At 43.0% G+C, this 24,284-nt stretch overlaps 1 protein-coding gene across 1 annotated transcript in view; it reads left to right on the top strand.

Moving 5' to 3' along the window:
- Positions 1-1,976: 1,976 nt before the first annotated feature.
- luzp2 (leucine zipper protein 2) overlaps positions 1,977-24,284 on the top strand; it is a gene marked incomplete at both ends in the record, with an annotated part of 146,715 nt that continues 124,407 nt past the window's right edge. Inside the window, one exon of the mRNA XM_079216500.1 lies at positions 1,977-2,038. Coding sequence (XP_079072626.1) covers positions 1,977-2,038 — 62 coding nt within the window. The remainder of the gene's footprint in view (positions 2,039-24,284) is intronic.

A 24,284-nucleotide genomic window follows, 5' to 3' on the forward strand; every position in this document is an offset into this window, starting at 1 on the left:
GGGCTCACTTGAGACAAAACAAATGACCTTTTTGAAGAGCAAAAGTAAGGTTATGTATTTGTGCAAGGGAGGAATACGTACCATTTTAGGTTATATTAGCAACACATTAGCATGCTGGAGTTGAGTGATAAAAGCATCAGTATGGTGAGGTTTCTAGATTTGTCACATATTTAATTAGCTGAATTAGATAAAAAAAAAAAAAATGAACATCATTTCTGGTTATTTTATTCATAAATAGTTCTCAATTTAATATCCAAAATGTTAACTGTATTACAATATTGTTGAATTAAATGGCAAGCGAGTTATACTTTTTTTAAGACCTAATTCTTTTTAGAACTTCATTTTACTTTATTAGTTTCAGTTTATTCATTAGAAATGATGTTTTATTGCTATTTGCAAGTTTTTAGTTCAGATACTATTACGTTATCCAGTTGTAGCTCTATAATAATAAATAAAAAGAAGAGCAATAGTTTGAATGTTATTGGACCAATGTAATCTCATGCAATGAAAAAGTTTTATTTTGTTGAATTTTCAGTTTCCGCTGTTTGGTTTAGGCAACAAAATACCTGGCTAGGTTTAGAAAAATATCGTGAAATACCTCGCTAGGTTTAGGAAAAGATCGTGAAATACCTGGCTAGGTTTAGGAAAAGATCGTGAAATACCTGGCTAGGTTTAGGAAAAGATCGTGAAATACCTGGCTAGGTTTAGGAGAAGATCATGAAATACCTGGCTAGGTTTAGGAGAAGATCATGAAATACCTGGCTAGGTTTAGGAGAAGATCGTGAAATACCTGGCTAGGTTGAGGCAAAAACAACAACTTGGTCAGTTTTGGGAACTTAGGCTTGGGAATAGATAGTTATTTGGGTTAAAATAATTATGGAACTGGCATTACTTCAGTCCCAAAGTTACATGACCAACAAATCAACGTTCTTGTTTTACACAAGCAGCTAACGGCGGTCTCATTCGTTTGACCCTTCCACCTCCGTTCAGCCTGCCCTGTGTGGGCTTTTATGGTTTTCATACTTTATATAATATATATATATATATATATATATATATATATATATTCTTATCTTTTTTTCATCTGTCTAGCTATGAATGCTTTATGAGAACAATCTGTACTGGACACTGGAAAAGAAAAAGAAAAAAAAGAAAACATTTTAGCTTGATAGAGAATGTTCACAATACAATAATACAACCTACGTTATTATTTCAATTAGTTTGGGTTATTAAAGGTAATTGAGTGTTTTGTTCCATTTCCATTTGTCCGTGTTCTCACAACCCAACCTTGTTCTCAGTTTGAATGGCATAGACCTATTTGTGACACAACTTAAACCTATCAGTGCCTCGCCTTAAATTAACTGGTACTTTGCTGTGGCTGAACTGGTAACCCACTGGAGTGTTTCCTTGCCCCCCAGAGGCCCACCCACTCTTCCAGCTGAATGTTGTGCTGCATCTCCATCTATCAGACTCCTGGTACTAAACAGGCAGGACGAAATGCATGGAGCGGTGTATTGTTGGGTGGAGGTGCAACCGGCACCAAACAATGGCAAGAATGCCTCTCACCAATAGCTGAGGCTGCGCGGCCGCTGACATCACATCACTCCCACCGCATCTCCCCCTTTTGACTCCCGCCCCACCCGCTCCTTTTCCATTAGCGAGTCGGTCCGTGTCCCGGTGTTATTTAAAGCCAGAGATCCTCCCTCTCGCCCGAGCCCCTGCGTTGCATTTGTCTGCCTCGCCGCTTGTGTGTCTGGGTGAGTGTGTGTGTGTGTGTGAGAGCGCGTGTGTGTGAGAGAGAGACAGTGTGTGTGGAGGAGAGTGCGCTAAGAAAACCCAGGCGGCCAGTGGGAGAGAGAGAGTCGTGGAGAGAGAGAGAGAGAGAGAGAGAGAAAGAGAGAGAGAGAGAGACACACACACGGGGGGAAGGCAAAAAGCATCTGAGAAGGGAGAAGGAACGGGAGTGTGAGACAGCTATGAAATTCATCCAAGCTATTTGCTTACTGCTTTTCTGTCCAGCTTTGAGCCTCAACACCAGGTAAGAGATGCTTGGAATGGAGAGGTTGGGGGTCAGTTTCTCCCGGGTAGAGACTCTGGAACAAAAAGAGGGTAGAGGTTCAAAGCGTGCTATTGCAATCTTAGATTACTAATCTGATGGTCCGTTCCGTCCTGTCGACTGCTGAAGCCCCAATTCATCCAGGGCAGAGGCTCTCCGCTGTGTGCTCAGCATGTTGGGGACTGAAAGACTTGAGAGGAGGAAGGAAGAGCTTTCTTCTTCTTCTTCTTTTTCCTTCTTTCTTATATCGGTCCAACTACAGGCTATTGTCTTTGTTGTGGCCGGCGATCCGCTGGATGCGATGCCTCCTGAATAGTGGTGACATTGCTTTTTTTGGGGACTTTTTGCTGCCTGCTGTTCTGGTAGGGGAGCAAGTTGAAGTCAGGAGGGGTGGGGGGACCGGGAGAAAGGACAAGGCTACTTGTGTTGCAGTGTCTTGAAAAAGAGCAGGTGTGTGTGTGTGCGTGTGTGTGTGTCTATCTCTACATGTGGCGTTGTGTGATGTAAGGCTTTGGAAGAGTGATGGGAGAGAGGACTGAATGAGAGCGGAACGCGGAGAAGAGGAGTACGATGATTAATTACATCTTTGATCAAAATCATCCTTCTCCTCCGCCAGTGGCTGACACCAGTGCCTTAATGGGAGCCGTCAGAGGGAAACCAAGGCTTTGACTGGTCCATAGAGACATCCCACTCAGAGGGAGAGCATGCATTATAGAACTTGCCTTTTTCCCGTTTTCTCCTCAATGCAACACCTAAAAAAAAAAACCTCAATATCTGATAATGTTGATATCTCTTTTTCTGTTTTGTTGCCGAATTAGCTGAACGCATTTGCTGAGGAATGCAAGAGCAATGGCTTGAAATACCCAAATGTGGCCAAACACATGGGTGGCTACTATGTCAGTTATTCCGTTTGCCTCATGATTTAGAGAGGATAAACCTTCGTAAGGAAAGGAATCAAGGTTATTCCCCGACACCGTACTCATTTCCCAATGCCAGATAGGCACCCTGATGATGTATGAGTCACACAACTAGGGGCTGTATTGATGTGTTAACCTTTAGCAGTCGGTAGTCACCAAATTAAGCACTAACACACCCTCTTACACACCTCCAATGTTAATGCTCACGTATGGCAAACCCATAAATAACCTTCAGGCAACAGCTGTGGAAAACGTCCTGCCAGTTTTTATCACAGTCTTGTTGTTGTTTTGATAAGATAATAAAGCGCTCGTTGAAGTTTGATTTATTAAAAGACAGTCTGTGTCCCGGGGTTTGGTTTTAAAAAAACAAAATAGTGTGCAGCATCATCAGCCTTGGAGGTGATCTTTGGGTTGCTAATTGGAGAGGGAGGCGTTGCGCTGGTAATTTGGCAGGTCAGCACAGATTGTACCCTACCTCTTTAGGGGGGGATGTCATGGAAGGTAATTACCATATCATCAGGGCTTTATTAGTTTGTTTCTTAACTCAGAAGGCTGCATGCTGTTAAGGCCACTTGGGGGTTTACCAGGCAACGGTGATACCTCTGTGACCTGGAAAGGGAAAAACAGTTTCTAAACAGATCTGCAAAACCACATCTGCCTGATTTGCCGACGGCAAGCACAAGCTACGACCAGCTAATCTTAAAATGCTGTAATTGGGACAAAATTACAATAACGTGGGGGAATTAAAATAATGGATTATGCTCTGATTACAAGTTAGCGAAACAAGAAAGGTCTTTCATCTGTTGATTGAGCTGCAGTCACTTTTGAGGCTGTAATTTGAGATGTTTGGGGTATTAAATATTCATGTGCATTCCACGGAGCTTCTTTGATGGAGTTTTCTCGTTGTCAAGAAAAAAGTGAAGTACAACTAAAAAGCTTGGATTTCTTTCTTTTGGAGGGGTGGGGGGGGGCAATAATGTGAACAATGACCGTTCTACACTCATGCTGACAGGTGTTTTGTATTATAGTTTATATATATTTACCGTGAGGAAAGACGTTGGTCACATGTTGATCGGGCTTCGTCATGCGCCGGTAGAACGGGCACCGGATGGCGCTGACGACAATGGCGTCCTGTTTTGAGGAATTTCACGCTCGCTACTCGCTAATCAATCGGCCATGGAATCTTTGAATCTCAGTAACGCATTGTTTAAATGTTGTTTAAGTCAAGCCGGATGTTTCCTTCCACATAGAAGGACGATCCCAGTCATCCCCCACACAGTGAGACCCTCAGCTCATTGAGCGAACTCATTAAGCGAACTCCGATATCGGATCGCAACTCGTTATTGGCCGATACCCAACGCTCAGGTATCAGCTATCAGAAGTTGGATCGCTGCATCCCTAATTTTAATGAAAAAAAGAATTAGGCATCTACAACGACGGCTAAATGTTATTTCCTCATGACAGGCAGACAGATGGACTCAATGAAAGGTCAAACTAGTTGATCACTTGTCCTCTCCGTCACTGTTCCGCTCCTCCTGCAGCGTTCTCCCCTTCAGAATACCCAGAATTACCTCTGCTTTTAATACCCAGCGGTAATTAGCGGTCTGAAGTCACGCCCTCCCGCCACACATCGTATTTCTCACGCAGAAAAAAAACTCTAGGCTATTTAGTGTGCCGCAGCGCACAAACATGACCTGGTCGCGCTGCCCTCACCATGGAGGAATCAAGCACGTCTCCCCCGAATCCCCTGGAGTTCTGCCGCTAGGTGCCACTCATCAGCCAATCAAAAAAAATATGATGAAAAGATATGTCACTCTTACCTGTCTTAAAAACTTGAGAGCCCTGGTGTTGTCTTTTAAATCTAGCATCGCCCTCAAGGGGTTCTGCTGGGAAAATACCAGTTGGCAGTGATGCATTTCAGACGATTAAAAGGAGTACAAAATTCAAGACTTTTGCTTCTTTTTTTTTTGGATACCTTAATCCATACTCAAGATTTTTCTTTATTCTTTGTTTTCAGATAATCAAAACCACAAGCGAAGCTTTATTATTGGTTCCTCAAACTCCTGTCATACATTTGTATTGTTATCCTGAAGGTCAGGCGCTTATCATTTGTGACATCCTCATTTCTGGCTATAATAGTGCTAGGTGTACCCGCAGCAGGATGAAATGAATTGTGACTCCGGCTGTCTCGTCCTTTCCTCTGCCTCGCTTCGCTTTACTCACTATCATCACATCAGGTGGTGCATGAGAGGATCCATTTCATATGGTAACCGCAACCTCCACTGTGTGACCCGATAGAGTCGCCTAAAGGAACGGAGAATTAATGAAATGGGAAACCATTTCAATTTGAATGCCTGATAGCAGCATTTTGTTCAGGCTCTGGTCTGCACTTAATTCTGTTTTATAGCCTTAAAAATCCAAAACGGCGTCTCCAGGGCCTCACTCTGTGCCATAATGGAAGCTACAACATGGATGTACATTGTGTTTTTGTGATCTCTGTAAAATGTATAAAAAGGTTGTTTTGCTGCTCACATAAGTGCTTGGTTAAGATGGATTTAATTTTAATGAATGGAGTGGATTACTCATAGGCCACATAATAAGGGGTTTAAGGCGATGTGTCATTGCGGAAATCAATTGGTACTCAGCCAGAACACAAGGCTGCCGTGACGCGAGTCCCATGATATATGACCGTCCACCTCTGGGTCAGGGTTGTGGGGGCCACGACTCTTCTTCTGCATTCGGCTCGTTTTTCCTCTTCTCCATACAGATCAAACAGCTCCACAGTTTTTAACACTTTTCAAATATTTCCCTTCGAGGCGTTTTCTTGGAACATATATGACACATTTTCTTGACACCATCTTTGATGCCTCATACCTTCGCAGCCCCATTTGGAAACGGGGATATTTGGTGGGATCTCCACAACATTAAATATTTATGAGTATTTTTGGACGCCAATTAAAAAGGGCTACGCGAGAGCCTTGCATTATACATAGAGCGCAAACGCAGCCTTATCGCTTTATCTTCATATCCGCCTGTGGATATGAGCATATTATCAATTCAATGGAGTCTCTTTTTAATGTTGGGGTCGGACATGAGAAGGAAGATTGTTCATGAGATGTAGCAGTTAACGACGGTGACAGGATTATAATAACTCCTACGTGGTGGTGTTGACCTTGGGCCTTTTCCTTTGCATGATAACATTTTGTCATTGCAGCACAATATCCTTTCATCCATTCGCGACACTTTCAGCAGTCACACCAAATGTTACGTCCTCATTTCATCTCAAATGCGTGTGGGAACCGCCGGCAATTATTTACATTTATTTGTCACAGAAAGCGTTTTTTTTTCGTTTCGCTCGTGCGACTGCTGAAAGCTGCTCGGCCTCTCTCATTCATCCATCACAACGGCCGGATGCCTTCTCTGTCTCAATCCGTCACATGTTTGCCGAGTTGAAAACATTCCGCGGAAATCATCATTTGCATCCGATCAATACGTCCTCGCGGGCGACAGCCCGGGTAAATCCAAACAAGATGTAGAGCGGCGGCGAGAAACTCCACATGACGTCTCATTGAACGAGCACTCGCGGGGGCTGGAATCTCCGGTTTCGCTTTGCGCTTCATACACGCAGAGATGAAACACACAACAGTCGAGCGGTTCACAAAATACCCGCATTGGGAAACTGAGAATTGACTAGAGGTCGAGCGTGGAACTGATGTGGAATTAGAGCCAACTATTGACTGGTCAGTGTCAATCTATACACTGATGGAGTGCAAATGGTTAGCAGGTAATGACCAAATGGAAATAATCCGCCTCTTATCCCCGGGCATTGTTTAGCCTTTAGGTGGAAAACAAAAGCTCCTCTATATTTTCTTCCCTTTAAGTAGGGCTGTGGTGCCATTCGCCTCGATTGCTATTGAGTGAGAGCCTCTGTCGTTATCTAAATGAACTGGTGCTTTATTTATAACCCGAAGACATTGCGGAAGCATCTTTGAGTGGACACCCTTGTGTAAACATTTATGCATTTTGCAGAGCAGCAGTTTGGCGGAAAGTGGTTTTAAAGTGTCTGGCTGGAGTGACGGGGCCACCTCACGAGATGCCGGGCATCGCTTTAATTACCGTGCAGAGGCGACCTCCGAGTGACTTTTAATGTTGCAGCAGCAGCGATCTGCGTCACGGCCGAGCCGATGCGACGTAAAACAGTATTTTTGCATGCGTGGTAGTTAAACAGACGAAGCAATGAATACAATTGTCACAATGTGGCAGCCGCACTCTGTGTTTCACGCCATCCACATGACATCTTCAGTAAAGCCAGAGACATCATTATGAATGTGACTTCCCGGCATCTGTGGTCTCCTCAAGACGGGAGAAAATTATATTTTTGCAGCCCTGGGAACGTCCTCAGCAAAAAAAAAAAATCGGACTGGATGATAATTGAAATTCAAAAGGACATGGTCGGAAATGGTCCCACCATGGCAACCGCATTTAACACATGCCAGCAATGAAGTGGGCCACAATAAACAGAACCTTGGGTGGCGCCTGCAAATGAGAAAGTAATTAAACGCACCGCAATCAGCGCCGGGTGAAGAGTGGCCACCCATTTTATATTCAGGGCCACATTTCCGGTGCCGTGCTGTTGCTCAGATTGCTCTCAGAAGAACATTTGAAATGACAGCAGTATTTACTCTTCAAACACTGAAGGCGTGTGTCGTAGATTACTTTGTTATCGCGCTTCCTGGAACACAAGTTGTTGTTTTTTTTATCGTTGAATAGCATCATCGTGTAATGTGGCGTACAGCAAACTGGATATTTGCTTGGTGTAAAAAAGAGGAGCTTGTCTGGGGTGATATGATAGAGGGTGTCATCGCAAAATAACACATTAGCAGGCTGGCATTGTCTCAAAATGCAATACAGAGTATCTGTATTTTTTTAAGTAGAAGGAAATGTGTTGGTGTTGAACAGTGAGTATACTGTTTGCGTGACTTACGCAGTTGAATCCTATCAGACCTTCCATTAACTTAAAAGGCTTAAAACTAAATTATAATAAACTTGCCTTCAGCTAAAAGACAGATTGCTGCATATAACTTGGACAGATGAATGCACTTTAGATAAACTGCATATTTAAAATGATCTTAATCGGCGTGGTCATGCAAAACAGACTATAGATATAGGAGGAGGAGGAGGATATGTCACTCTCACCTGTCTTAAAAACTTGAGAGCCCTGGCAATGTGTTCGATGCCGTTTTTTTGTGAGGTCACGGAGAACTTTGCCCTCCATATTCTAAACAGTTCATCCATGCTAAAAGAGGTCCCCAGAGACCTCACGTTCACGATAACGGGACAGACGTGAGGTTACTGTGACCTTTGAACCACCAACGTCTCATCAGTCCAGGAAGAAGAAAATTCACGAGTTAAAGACACAGAGCAACGTTAACTTGCATTTGTTCTCGGGCACCAAATGTTTACTACCCTTTTTTAGCTCTGTTCTGGTCTCCGTTATCCAAGGACATATTTGTCTCTTTAGCTTGCTCGATGTTCACTTTCAACTTTATCTCTTGAATAGAATTGTGCTGCTGGCCAGGTGGCATAGAGTGGTTTCCAAGAGTGTTTTTTTACCCCTGAAAACAGCTGCTTGCTGCCCCTAGGAAACAGGTTGACAGCTGAGTTTGCTATCTAAACTAAAATATAAAAGCTGAAAGATGCCAAAACACTCTTTAGGACAGCTGGCTGATAATCCTATGCGGGCAAATTTTATTTAATTTGTCGTCAATACGAAACTATTAAAATTGCCGAATTGTTATCAAAACATTTGTATCCCGAGAGAATTTTTCCACTTTCTGTTTCTGGCTCAAATGACTGTTCTACTCGTCCTGTCTCTTCGCACCTCACATTTGATGTAGCTGTTGATTTAAGCAAGCTGTAGTTTTGATGTGAATCTTTATTGCCGCATCAACCAGCACTTTATACCACTCCTTCGCTGCTGTCAGAATTGATATTGGCCTCGAGTTGTCACCGTCTCTGTTGTAATTGGCAGGCCCTTAATTGCTCAGTCCCAGTAAACATGACGCTCATGTTCTGTCAGCGATGAGTCATTAGATGAAGGCTTGGCTTTTTGTTTTACAGTGAAGTGTGAGATGCATAACCATAAAAAACAAACGCTGAGCGCCCGCCTATCGAATGCCTCGGCTGTTGTTTGCAGAGCAGCTCTTTGGAGCTGAAGGAGAGCGCGTCGGCTATTTGCTCATGTACGTGTTCTTAAATGTACATCTCAGTCTCGGCTTTTAGATTTTAAAATCAATGTGAATTTGACTTTCACGCTTTGTGGGATTTCATCCAGTTTGGATGTGACATCTGTGTCAGTGCAGTCTGATTAAAAAAGGGTCTTTTTATTTGTTTTCTTTCTGATACCAGTCAGTTAAGACGTGAAGGTATTGATGGCCTCTGAGGGCCAAAGACGGGTATAACATCTGAATCAGTGACTAGTCATTATTTTCATCAACCTATTGATGTGCTGATTAATAACGGATTATTCGCTTGGTTTAGAAAGGGACAGAAAAAAAGTGAGAAATACCCTTGACATTTTCCTGCAGCCTTTGGCGATGCCATAAAATGTCTTGTTTTGTTCCCCCACGAGCAGTCCAAAGCCCCAAAATACTGAGTTTACAATGATATCAAACTAAGACATCTGCAAATCCTCCTATTGGAGAAGCTGGAACCCAGAGAATATTTGGCATTTTTGCTCCAGAAATGATAAACTGATTAAAAATGAATCGACTGTAAAGCCTGTCTCGATGCGTCTTGATTCTCAAATTCCTTGCTTTTGATCCTACATCATGTTTCCCAGGAGCTCCTGGAAGGGACATTTTTGCACAAATGTCCAATTGGAGTGCGGGATGAAGTGACTAGATTGTGTTGTTCAAAGGTTAAACTGTTAAGTCACTGTGGTCATAACTCAATAATTCATCTGATTACTTTTTTTGTGACAATTAGCAATGACATTTTTGACAAACATACGCAAGGCAGTCATTTTTGGTTTCTTTAGACTGCACTCACCACATCATAAGTATTACTAATAGGATTAATAATACATAGATGCAAAGTCCACAAGTAAGATAAAGGTTGAGGCACATGAAACATACGTTTCACGTGCGTTATTGGACTTGTTGGGTATTGATTGACTACAATACACTATTTTAATATTCCAATCGAGTATTTTTACGGTGTTGAATCTTTCAGTATTTTGATAAATCCTGAGTTTTAAATGTCATGAGACACGCTGATTTATAATTTCATTGACTTAAATGACGACACCGATCATCGCAGTCAAATTACTGAATGTTAAGTTTTCTCTTCCACGAGTCTTTAACATTATAGAAATCCTTGCAAATCCATTGATTGCAATAGAGAGTCAGAGTTTAAATGTCAGCCACACATGTCATTCAGACTGAGGGAGTTGTAACTGTTACCTTCCAATGAGTTTCTCTTCCTCGCCTCCCAGCTGTTCTTGTCGTTTTAATTGCTGTAGTTGTGGTTGTTTTGTTGCTCAGCAGACAGTCTTTCCCAGCAACGCCATGTTGCACAGTCATACAGTTCCACTTTTTCACACTGGGGAGCTGCCCTTCACAGATCACATGGGCTTCTATTGAGCAGCTCCACTGGAGCAGTTACTTTGGTGCTTGCTCTCCAGTACTACAGTACTTATCAGCTTATCGGTGGGGAAGAATGGTGAGTGTGTGTGTGTGTGTGGGGGGTGGGGGGTTACATGTTCACCTTCCCACCTTTTTTTTCTTCTTCTCAGCCTAAAGTTTCTTGGGATTCAGCTCTCAATCATTGACTACTTCTCCAATCATCAAGCTGCCACCAGCAATCCATCCATTCGCCGGCGTTTTAATTGGCTCACTGTGGAACGAGCGAAAGTTCTCAGAGACGTTACTCACGGAGTATTAGAGGGATCGGAAAAAGTTATTGGTTTTGGATCCTGAAAGTCCTGAATAATACAGGTTACCACACGATGCTTAGATCATGTGAGAACAGCGCGCAGTGGTCGACCATTTTTTGTTCTGTTGAGACCGCTCTGCTTTGTTAAAGCTGTCATTAGTAGCTGATCTGTCATTATTTTCTCCATCATTAAAAATGTGGTCTGATTTATCTTCATTTTAAAAGCCACGACAGCATTTGAAAGATGCCTGTCATGTATTCATCTCTGAAAAGATCCTTGGTCATTTAAAAGAAGCTAAATACTTTGAGTGTCTGAGTTCAGTAGGCAGAGAGCTCCATAGTGTGGGGGCTCTAACAGCAAAAGCCTGGTCAAACTTTGTCACTAACTTACCAACATGGCTCCATCTGGATATCTTAATGGTCGAGAGGGTCAATAAGATCAGACATGTATTTAGGAGAAAGGCCGTTTAATTTTAAAATCAACAATAGAAATTGGAATAAGAATATAATCGCTTCTGACTCAGCATCAATGAATTTAGGGACCTTTTGGGTCATCTAGGATTTAATATCAGATAGCTAGGTTTTAATAGCATAATTAACCAAGCATTATGAACTTTTTGAATAACCCTTCCAAGAGTCAGCATGTTTTTAGAGCATAGAAGGAGACCAATAATTGAGCCTTGAGGGACACCACAACTCAACTAAGCCGTGGAGGAAGTAGAGTTACCCGGAGCAACAAAACCAGTTCTGTCGGAGAGGTATGAGAGTAATAAGCCAAGAGCCGAGCCTTTGATGCCTTCCCAAGTCAGAGGATACTATAATCGACTGTGTTCAAGGCAGTACTTGAATCTAAAAGAGCTGAAATTGAGCAGTCACCTCTGTGTGCAGTCACCAGTAGGTCATTAGTAATCTTAACAAGAGCTGTCTCTGTACTAGAAGGTGCTCTAAAATCAGTACTGGACGCTTTTAAAAACACTATTACTATTCATGACAGTATAGCAGTTGAGATGAAAGGACTTTCTCCAGAACCGCAGATAAAAAATAAGGCAGTTTGGAGATTGTTGTGTATTTACTTCAGGACATGGGGTTCAAATGATGCTTCTTTAGCAATGGGGTTAAAAAACGACATGTTTCAAACATGTTGAAAAAGAGCCAAGACAATTGCAATTTGTAAAGTAATGTGACCAACAGTGGAAGTTACCTTCTTGAGCAGCTTAGTGGGGGTGATATCTAAGATGCAGGAAGGGGGAGTTCATATGGACCGTGTTCTCTCTAACACTGAAACTTTAACGGGTTGAAACTGGGCAAAAGAGGCAGAACTATCATGGGGACTGGAATTGGGAATCCAGGTTCTCGGCAATGGGTTAGAATCAATATTAGCTCATGAAACGTTATTAAAAACTTTTGAATCTGCTCTATTGATTTAACCTACAGAATATGATTGTACATGGCAAACACTGGCCAGAATAATTACATCTTTGGATAACGGCTAAGATATATGTGTAAATAGTAAAAATGTATAATAATGGTCCAAAATGATAAAATGGAATAGTTTTATGTCTCGGGGGTGGATCCCCCCCAAACCTCCACCCCAAATGTGCACTGGTTCTTTGTGTGTGATGTTTGCGGGGTTTTTAATTGAAAAGACTGATCCTCTCAAGTCACTGCTGTGCACACAGGAGTACTTTGCTCAACAACCCAGCTTTATCTTGACTTATTTTGTATGTATTATCTTATAATGACGAGTTTGACATTCATTGTCATTCAATTAATATTTCCGCTGACCATTGACGTCTGAATTTAAATTGCCGTTTAGATGCCAATTAGCACCGTTGTCTGCTAGCCACCGGCTCAGCCGTCGCCATGTTGAGAGCCATTGAGAGGCAGTACTAATGCCCCCAATCTTGTATATAGTCCCTTTGAACAACAATTTGTAGATGTTGTCCTATCCAGGTAATCTAATGCCTGAAATAATCTCTAACCTGAGGAGTAGATACAGTGCCTTGGTATACGGTATGGCAGAGTTCTTGACGACGTTCCTTTTGTTAAACTCTGAATGTTGTTCTATTGCCCAACAGAGCCACTGTTGTAAAGGCAAGTGAACAAGCACCCGAACCTGCTGCATACAGCTGTTGTTTGAACGCAGCACAATGAGGGGCGGGGATTTGCTTTCTTGCGGCATTCAGGGGGATCCGTGTCCCCATCCCTCTGTAGGAATCATTGCAGAACAAGCCTTTTTTTTTCATCAAGCGAGCAGTTCTGCATCAGATTAGTCTCCTTCTGCAATAGTTTGGGTTTCTTTGGCGTTGCGGTCCACGTCAAGCTCTCGTGCAAAATTTAGACCGCATGGGTTATTGCAGCCGAGACAGGAAGCACATTTGAAATTAATTTGGTGCGGTGCAGCAGACTAAGTGTAAGCCTTCGCGTCGGTGCCACGTCGTAGAGTAATTGAGGTCTGATCAGTGTTGAGAGCACCGGTTGGATGAGTGTCTGAGCTGCCAGAATTTACTCCACAGCTGTCAGTGGTCCTGAGCGTAATTCAACAAAACATATTTGATGCAAGTTGCCCACTTGATTACTAAGCTCTTTCCTCTCATAACCCAGCTAGAGGAGCTGCAAAGGCACTCATGGTATATGAAACAAGTTGGAGAACAAGAAGAAAAACACGCCTGACACCGATGTACTGTCAATATTCAAGGGCAAACAAAGCAAACAAATGTTCAAGAGCTGAAATTGATTCCAAAAGATATCACATAGACCTGCCAAACTGTTTTTGTTTTTCATTTCCTGCCTGTTATTAACCCCTCCGTATTTGTTCACGGCGCTCTGCTGACTGTACTGTACATCACAGCCCAGCATCCAATGTACCATTTTTCAAGAAACATAATATCTCCTTCTTTTAGTTGAAGGCTACATAAATCTGAACCCTTTATCATCCGCCAGCACACCTCCTCGAAGACGCCCGGGCGGATTCTGCTATGTTTATCTAATCATTTCCTGAGCATATTCTGGTGTCAGGATCCATCCTGTCTGACGAGTGCTGGTTCCATGCGACTCCCCTATCGCCCTGTTTCCCTCGTGTTTCGCCATGACACCTGACTGATAAGTGTGTTGTTCGCCGTGTGTGTGTGTGTGTGTGTGTGGAAAGGGGAAGGATTTTCAGCAGCGACACACGGCGTTTAGCAAACAGAAGCTGCGGCGTGTTGCCCACAGTGGCAGTTCATCTCTTGAATGCTTCTGTTTTATGTTTTGATTGAGGATTTTACGCCTGCAGACCTCCGCATTTGACGGCACTTTTGAGACTCCCGCTTATTCACCGGGAAGGAAAAACGATGTCTCGAGGAAGTGCGAAGAGCACGAATTTGTGGCCACTGTGAAACTAAGGCCAGCTTTAAATGAGAACTATATTTTCTGCCTTGGTTTGGATGCTTTTTTTTTTTTATTGTGCATTTACGACACCACATTAGCAATGTGCCATTTTTTATTTCCCCAAACAGATCTCTATCCTTCATGAGCCTGGCATTACACAAAAAAAGAAGCAAAAAATAAAGCACCCTACGGCACAGAGTCGTAATTCTCGGCCCTGAAACGAGTCTTTCCGGCCGATGCTTCTGGATAAGATGGGCATTGTCACTTGCCAATCAATTTTTAGTGTCAGGTTTACTATTTGGCAACAGATGGAAACGCACTCATGCAGTTCCACCTCTTGCTGATTGCGTCTTTCTGATCAATCCGTGTCCCAGATTTCTTTATGTTTTGCTCAAGACAACTGCGAACTACAGGAGAATAAAGAGGACGTCCGGGTTACAAAATGTGCTCTTTCTTCTCTTTCATGTGTGCATGCATGTGCGTTGAACCTCACAGCCGGGCACAGAGAGGGCAGCGAGAGGGTGTTATGCTGCCGAAGTCCACCACTCCCATTTGCCTGTCTGTCAGACGTCTCGCTTGGCTGAGCTCCACACAGTGATGGTGTTGACAAAATGACAGGAGGGGCGGGGGGCGGGGCACTACAGCGAATTTCAATTTCTCTGCAAAGCACCGTCCACCTCCCTCCCCTCGGCCACGGAGAGGCTTCCACCCACACCTAAACAGTAAAGGGGAGTCAGTTTATATAAAAGGGCAGGAAGATACAGGGCTACATGTGTGCGTTGGAACATACACACAGTTATCTTGGGGGAAATTACATCCCAGCAGCTGCAATCAGCTGGAATGTAGGGAAAAAAAGAACAAAAAGAAATCACCATTAAAAATGCACCTTAACGTTTTATCACAATGACAAGTTAATGATGCTGCCGATCGGTGTCGGCGGTTCACACAGACTTGTGTTCTCAGAGCGTTCCCTCGGCTCGCTCACTGTCCCGACTTGACTGTTGGGATTAGAGACGCATTCTAATGTGTCTCTAATCTTATAATCTGTCTAACAGGGGGCACACTCACACTGCAGCCCTTTCTTTGGTGCACTGAATAAACTCAGATCACGTTGAGGGGGCCGATTGTGGAGGTTATTGGGGACATTCAGTGCCGGTCTGAACCTGAATTCATCCGTTAGATTTGACATCAGAATTCACAGCGCTCCTGTTTCGGGCATTAAGCGCCTGGAGATGCATTTTTTGCGAAAAACTCGCCTTCAGATGCTTAAAAAAGTTACAACACACAACCTCCCTGGCGTGTCGAGCAAAATTAGCATTTGATGACAGGTGTGTGGATTAACACTGATTTAATGAGCTTTACCAAAGTCCCCGGAGGAGGAATGCGTGGTTTTGGGATTATACTTCCAGGATACTGTTAAAGATATAGGCAAATGGAAAGTCCGTGCTCCAAATCCACTGCAACGTGTACCAAACAACCTCACAGCAGCACGTTTGACAGCGTGCTTGTGGAACATATGCCTTTTATTGTAGAGATCTGCATCTAACAATATGCGGGCATTGCATTCCTTCTTTGTAAAATAATTGTTATGAAGGCATTGATGACATGCTTAACTGGAAATACATACACAAGGTGGTTTACGAGGCAGTAATCTCCTAGGTAGTTTAGGCGTTCTGAGCGTTATCAAGGAAGATGGTTTAAAAGGCGTGGTAATATATAGAACACACCTTTATTCAGGATTTGTTAAAGTGTATAAGGTGCTTCATCTATAGTCAGCGTATTACCGACAGTAGGTGATAATAATCGTGCCCCCAGTTTGGAGAGGCAGACAAGAGTATCGCCACAAGAGCAAAGCAATGTACTGATGTGGACGGGGGCAGCAGCAACACATATGCTAGCGACCGAAAAGAAAATCCTACAACAATCTGTGTCAGTGTAAGTGTTCCGTATTGAGAATTTATCTTGCCGTCAGACTTCCCTTTGTGTCGGGGAACAGAGCCTTTGTTTCCAGCTATGCCTTCTTCAAAGCTTAGTCTCCATTGACAAAAACAATCATTTTACCTCGCAGAGCAACTTTAGGTTGCTGGTCTACTGCGGTGAGATTGTTTGGGCTATTGTGTGACTTGGATGAAAGGGAACTAAACCTGTAAAACAATGAAAAAATAATATCAATAGTAATAACACAATTAAAGCCAAATTACAGTTTTTGTCAGCAGAGACCATTGGCTTTGAAGAGAGCAAGGAGGGTTTTCTGACGTCAAGGTTAGACAGGAAAAATATGCCAATATTGATATTTTCAGTTGGTTAAAATGTGTTTTACTGCTGCCACTGTGCACAGCCAGACTTTGCTTTGCTCCCATGCTCATGTCTTTTTCTTTAAACTGGGGATGTGCCGACTGCCATCAACTGTAGGTACTAACTTTGTACCAACCTCAAAAACTTCATCTTAAAGCCTCTAGAAAATAGTGCATTGCATACAAAGTATACTCAAGGTTGTTATCCCTGGTTAGTACAACAATATCGAAATAAATCTCAAATAATAAAGACTCTGTTGTTTTTGTAACTTTAAATTGTTGTCATTTGTGATAGAGTCCCTGCGGTGGACAATATTGAGTGTATAAATGAAAAGGTTCATTCATTTGGACCAATAATACGTTTCCTGTGAGATCAGACATCACAAATGAGTTTCTCTTCTAACAAAGCTGTGTTTCCGTATCGCCGCATCACACAGTCAACATGGCTTATTTTGGTTTAAATAGAAAGTAGATATGAATATCAAAAATGCACCGTATGTGACCACCAGTCGCCTCGTTCAAACAATTAAATATTTAGATTGGCACATCTGTCCTTGAATCTTTAAAATCTTGCACTTTTTTCATACTCAAATTGGCAACACTTAGACTTTAATGGTTTAAAACAGTATTTCATCACAGGAAAGCAATTTTATATGTATTCAAGGTCCAAGTTACTTTAACTCACTAACACGGCATATGAAGAGAATATCTTACCGCCTCGCCTGCAGAGCGGCAACCTGAGATATACTTCAAGAAACAATAAAAGTCCATTCAGCGTACGTGATGTTCAGGAAGTTCAGTATTTCATTTCTTCACCTAGAGACCCGAACCAGACTCATGACGAAGTCACGTGGGTTTGGACACCATCACCTGCAGATAACGAATCTGCACTACAAAGCGCATTGTGTCTGCCCACCTGCAGGCATTATGAATAATTTGCATCTGTTGCTAGAAGCGGCTTAATGTCTTCATTGTGGCGAGTGAATTATGCATGCCTGTTTTGTGAATTCCAAATTGTTGAAACGGGTTGGGTGTTGTTTTGCACGAGGAATCCTGCAGATATCTTGTGAAGTGTCTCTCTCAATAATAATACTGATACTAATAAATGTTTTTTTTCTTAAGACCTTGACACACGGGGGGCCGTGATGAAAAACAACAGAAAATTGCAAAATGCTCATCAAACTATTCATACCGGCGGCATTGCAAATTTTGCGACAAGACTTTGGTTTGAAGAGATTCACACATCCAGAGGACCGACTACCGGGATCCTATTGATCAAGAGCAGCGTCCGGCTGTTGTATCGTCTAAGCTACGCTAAGCTAGTTCATGGAGTTCCCTCTTAGCAAATGGCTTGAGGAGTTTTATTTTGAAAGGTAAGTCAAGGTTGAAAGGAGTAAGTAAGTTGGCCGTGTTCGTTCGCACTACAAAGGGTCCGAGGTGATGATATTGTCATTTTGAATAGCTGCGTTCCAAACCATGTGTTTATGTTGTAATGCCTTTATTCATATATAGCTCAGAAAAATGACTGTGGTTTTATTTTATTTCACACCTGGAGGAAAAACATATATTGTCGAACACCCACGCTGTGTCAAAGGCCTTTTCTCGAAGCGATTTACTATTATGTTAGGAAATAATCAGAAAATGTCATAGTACTACATTTTCTTCGGTGTTTCTGCATTTTTTTTCTTTTCCAAACCAGAAAAATTAAATCATTTGAAATCGTAGAGAAATAAAAGCTCCACGTGAGATCCGATACGCGGGACGTCAAAGCCATGGTGTCGGGCTGGATACTTGACAGGTTTAAAAAGACATGAACAATGGGCACCTGTGGGAGTTACAATGGGTCCCAGCTGGACACGACCTTGTCAGTCTCCTCCTTATCAGCCTCAATCTAGACAAAGGGTGCGCGGTGTCACCTGCTGTGGCCATCGAATGCATCTCGGCAGGAGAGACTCTCACTGCGTCCGCCTCTCCTTTGAATTTGAGGCGACGCTGAAAGAGCCCTTCAGGTCCCCTCGCTGCATTCAGATGCACTTCATCGATGGAAGGCGAGGCGTCCGCAGATTAAAAATATACTGAACCCATCTGTAAAAAAAATTCACAGAGGCTTTTAAACATCCGGTTGAACACTTCAGTGTAGAAATGAAAGTCTGTATTCCCGGGAGTCCACTGGCGTTAAAAAATACCGTAGTTTCTCTCTCTCAGCCGAGAGTATTTAGCAGAGTCTCTGCAGCATATTGGGGCGTCCCATATCTCTGACTGCTCATCCTGTGAGTCTTTCAACGCTTGTGTAATATTTTATACAATTTACATTAATCCAACACCTCCCAACCTGAGTTGACAACAGGTTCCTCTCTGACTGTAGTGCTCGGCTGCATAGCGAGCAGAATCCCATTACTTAAATGGATAGGACTAATAATAAAATATTACTTCCGACCTAACCGGATTAACAATGATCTCGTGCTCTCGGGAGTTTGAGCTGCCTTTCCATACGAACACCTCTTTCATACACAAAAGCTTTCAAGCAAGTTCATTTCACTGCTGCTGCTTTGTGTTCGTGGATTGGAGGAGGGATAATAAATGTGTGCTGGACAAACAAGGAAGGCAGGGGCAGGGCTCTTTAAATAGTCTGTGTGCTTCCTGCTGCACCTCACCGTATAGCTGAATTAACGGCAAGTACATGCAGGTCAGGTCGGCGAGGGAATGCTAAACGTAGGGAAATACAAGCAGTTTGTAGACTTCACACGCCAGCCACAGAAAATGAAGATGAAAGAAAAGGGTACGACTTACTGAATCAGTAGAACGAAGAGGGCCACTGTACACAGGATTATGGTCTACTTTGATTTAGGGCGGGCCCCTAAAAGTTGGTGAGTCAATTCTTTCACCGGTGACCCCTCAGTTGACATGGAAGGTAATTTTTTAAGAAGCTAGATCTATAAAACAACATGTAAAACTCTTTTAAATATCATACAAAAAGAATCATAAACACATTGGTTTCAGGTGGGCTGGCAACAGCCCCTGCAGACTGGCACTGAGGACAGCCCGCTTTGCGCCGCTAGCAGGGCTAGCCCACTGGGAGTGCTAAGTCCACGTCCCTGGGAAGCGGCGAGGTCGAGGCAAGGGGAACTGTAATCCTACGGCTAAAGCCGCGAGACACCTTCCCCTTGGGCCTTCACTTAGCCGACCGAGAGCTAGTTGTGCTCGGCGAGGGCCAGCCTACGAGAAAAGGCCCCACAAGGGGATCCTTCCACACCGAGCGTCCGTCCCTGACCAGCCGGGTTGAATCCCCTGGATAGACAGGCATACAATGTTTTTGGCTCATTTATTATCATTATTAGTGTATGTTATGGCCGAAGAATGAAAACCTGAAGAATGAAGACCTGGTGCTTCCAGGCCTGGAGCCCCCGGTGCCGTAGGGTTGAAGGGGGGTGTAATGTAGCCCATTCACAGGCGGCTCCCTCAGCACAGAGCTTAGTCTCCCAGGAACGACCGGGGATGGGAAAACAAAAGCCGTCTGGATTGCCACTGATGCGGCGGAAAGATCCTCCGCACTGATTATGTGTTTAAAAAAGCAGCCTGGTTTCCCACTCTCTGCAACGATGCCTCCAGTAGTAACAAACACAGTGGCGCTGGGTAGAGGGCAGCTACAGTTCAGGAAGATTTCACTTTCAAAAAGGCTTTTGGCAAGCTGGATTCTGAAGAAGCCAAAAGAAAATGGAACCAGTTAATTGGACTGACAAGAAAAAAAAATAACTGTGCCCCGAACCATAGATTGAGATCTCGTTAGCTACATGGTTACGGCCGACACTTACATGCTACTTACGTCGACGCCACAGGTTTGTGTTATTCACGTGCATGTGCCGGTAGATATGCTAATAGATCCGTCAGACGTGTTGGAAGCCACTGCAGAGGCTTCTGGAGGTATCACGGGGCTGATTTAACGGAGTCCAGCACTTTGTAACTCTGCGGAGACTCCCGTCTCCCTCCGTCCTTTCCTGCAGCATGCAAGCCGCATATCACATTGCATTACTTTAACCCCGCGGTTTCACGGCCCGCATGATGGTTACATCAGATCCTCCGTATTAGTTAATGAGTGTGAGCTCACCCAGCCGTCAGCGGCAATGTGTCCCGACAGCGCCCGAGAAGGGATCTTTGACAGGTAAAGATGGTTTTGTTTGCACTGCAGAATCCTAAACGCTGGGTTCCCCACTGCAGAGATACATATTTGGCATTCCAGTCACGGCCCCTCCGGTGGGCCAACAGTTAGAGCAGATGGAGCGATACCTCGAGCAAGAAGTGCGGTAATTGTGGTTGGAGAGTGACCTAATCACTCCCCATGTTTGAATGTCTCCGGTCTTAACTCACGGCAGGCGCTCTGTGACGGCGCAAAATGTCAGCTGGCGCACCCGTTTGTTTAGGCTGAGTTATCAAAATGTCCCTTTGGCGTTAATTTCTTGTTGTTGTATCATAACGTGGTAGTTAACAGTATATTATTGATACTCTAATCAGCAGTTTGTTGGTATCCACTTACAGCTTCATAAATGTGAGAGAGTAGAGTTCCTTCACTGGAAAAACAAAAAGGTAGGAGGACAGGAGTTTGAGTATTCTGAGGATTTTTTTTTTAATAACCAGCAGTGATCTGAAAAACAGAACAAACATTTTACCATGATGTCTCTCTGCAGGGTTTCTCCTGGCTCAGAATTGGCCTTTGGCCAATGCATTCTTTTTTTTTTTTATCTCTGACTATTTCATGAACAAAACATTGATAAGCAACATTGGAAAGGAGGAGGAGGCGTGTGTGTGTGTGTGTGTGTGTGGGGGGGGGGGATTAGTCAATTTCAGAGGCTCTACTTTCGAGCTGAAACCCAACCTGTGATGGCAGACAACAAAGCAACGTTAAAGGTGCATTTCGCCGCCTACTGTTCGGCTATGTGGAGATGCTGGGGGAGGACTGGGCGGTGAAACTGACATTAAATACTAAAACCATGAAAACTTCTTCCATTCTGTGAGGGAAGATGAATTCATCCTGCAATTTCAAACTATTAACTACTAAAAAAAACATGTAACTTGACCATTTAGCAGCATCTGCTGCCAAAATGTATAATGAGGGGTATGATTTTATTATAGTAATCAGCATACAATGCAACTATACATTACACGAATGAATGGAAGAATGAAAGACAAATAAAAGCAAAGCGCAGCAAAATCCATCCAGGCACTTATTTTTTTCATTTCAGGTTTAATTAGTCTCCTGCTGGGGATCATGGATGTGTAACTCTTTAAAGTTCATGTGGAGACTTGCTAGTAGTCTCAGCACAGATTATCTTAATTCATATTAGCAAACGTGCTTATTACTTGTTCTGAAACCAGCTCCCCACACAACGAGTCTACTTTCAGTGGCGACATTATTCTGAAGTTATGACTTTCTTAACCCTTAGATGCACGAGTGACTGGACCCTACACTCTTCCATAAGTGGGTCAAAAATGACCCATATTAGAATCTGTGTTTTTATGCCATTTTTTGTCATTTTGGTTAAGAATAATCACTAATATAATATTTAGTATTATATTTAGGACCACAGAAGAATGATTTCATGTTTGAAATATCTTAATTTTACACTTAACAGTTTTGAAAAAGAAAATTAACCATAGCGGATGGCTGCCATAAGGTCTGTTTCCAGTCGGAAGGCTCTGGTCCTCTTATCATCAAAGCGCAAGGTACGGCGAATGTCTTCAAATCTTCCAATAGCCATAGTGGCCTTGTACATGGGATTATGTAGAGGACTCCCAAACAGCTCACGGACTGATACATCCCAGTTCTTCTCACTTCCTGCAAGCAGGGTCAATCCAATGAAGGCTATGAATTCATCTTTGGTGACATTTTTCCATTCTTTTCCTCTAGCTGTTGCTACTCTCCGTCCTTCCAAGTTTGTGCACTTCACCACCTCTTGTATTACATCATCAGTGATAAAGAGCTCCCATGTATCTTTTGGTGAGACAGTGGTGCTAAGCCCTATGCAGGCCCTGACCGACTTCTGAGGATATTGTGGCTCTGTGTTCTGCCCTGGGTGGGAGGTAACTCGCTCCAGTAAGAGCCCTTCCGACTCATTCTGTTGGACATGATTTGGACACTTTCTTCATCAGAGGACACAGAAGAGGAATCTTCTGAGTCAGATTGATCCTGTTCAGTTGGATTTCCAGGTGGATGACTGCCACTGCCACCTGGACAATAGTCGGGGTCCCCATCATCCGAAATGTCAGACTCGGAGTCCAACCCTGTTACTGCCTCTCCATCATCATCATCATCATCATCATCATCATTCATCAGCATCTGTAGGACCATTTCAGTTGTGTATCTAGAAGCCATGACACCTTGGATGAGGAAACATAAGAGTAATGTTTTCAATAGATCAATATGTAGCTATATAAATAAATACATGCACACACACACTACATATAGTAATGTTCGCTAACTTAGTTAGCTAGTTATAAACTAGGCTAATTTGTTGAGAAATAATAATAACAACTGTCATGAAAGACACACACAATATTATATGAAGATAATACTTACACGTATCAGCTCTTGCTGTGTAAAATAATCTTCCTGAGGGGTGACACTTCTGATATAGTCTGTGTGGTCCACAGTCAAATGTATTCCTGACAGCCACAGTTGATAAGAATCAAACGTTCTCATTGGATTCCATAAAAAATGCATGTGGGTCATTTTTGACCCACTTATGGAAGCTTGGGGTAGTAGTACAAAAACTACAATTTCTTAAAATGTATAACAGGTAAGTTAAAAATGTAAATGGAATTATATCAAAAACATGTTTTTTGAGGAATACCAGGAATATGAAATGATAACAATTTTTCATTACGAAGATATTTCAAGAAAACAACCTCATCGGGTCATTTTTGACCCACTTATGCATCTAAGGGTTAAGCAGAAACAGGAGATGTAAACACCTTTTTTTTTAATTCGTGCATGATATTAATATAATGCACTGCAAACAATGGCACGGAAAAGGAGTCGCGGGAGGACAGAGACAGTCTGAGGGAGCAGAGCCCTTGAAGTATGAAACAATATTTGAACAGGGAGAGGGAAATAAACGAGAGAAGAGGGTGGGTTTTTAAGTCGATCAAAGATTTATCCGCCAGAAAGCAAAGGGCTGTCTAAAGGACCTGAAAGAAAAGAAAGATCACAGCGCATTAGTGAGGAGACGGAGAGAGAAGGAGCTTTCTGGAGAGCTTTGGGGAGGATGGTGGACAGAGAGAGGACGATCAGACTCTACCTGTGTAGTTTCCCTTCTTCTGGAAAACACTTATTTTGGAACAGATTAAAGTGAAGAAACTTTACCAAAAAAACCCTCTGAAAATATACAGAACGAATAACACTTATATGGCGTTTATTTGTTTAAGTCCATAATTGATAGCATAAGGGCTTTAAGTGAACCCCAATGGAGGTGACTTATATAATCCGTGGTTGTATTTGTCATTGTCGTTCTTTCTGAACACGATGGGCAGATTCCCCCCTCAGGCTCCCGCAGCCGTCTCATGTCTGGGATGTCTTGTTGATGTCGCCCTCTTTTCCGGCGCCGTGCCACTAATTGGAGTTTCCCATTATCGAGATGAGGTGTCTGACGGCTCCGCTGTCCCCGCGACACTCAGTGGATGAGCAGCTTTTGAGTTAACCTTTACGAGGGTTCATTTTCT

Source organism: Taurulus bubalis (assembly GCF_910589615.1).
Source record: "Taurulus bubalis genome assembly, chromosome: 4".
Taxonomy (NCBI): Eukaryota; Metazoa; Chordata; class Actinopteri; order Perciformes; family Cottidae; genus Taurulus; species Taurulus bubalis.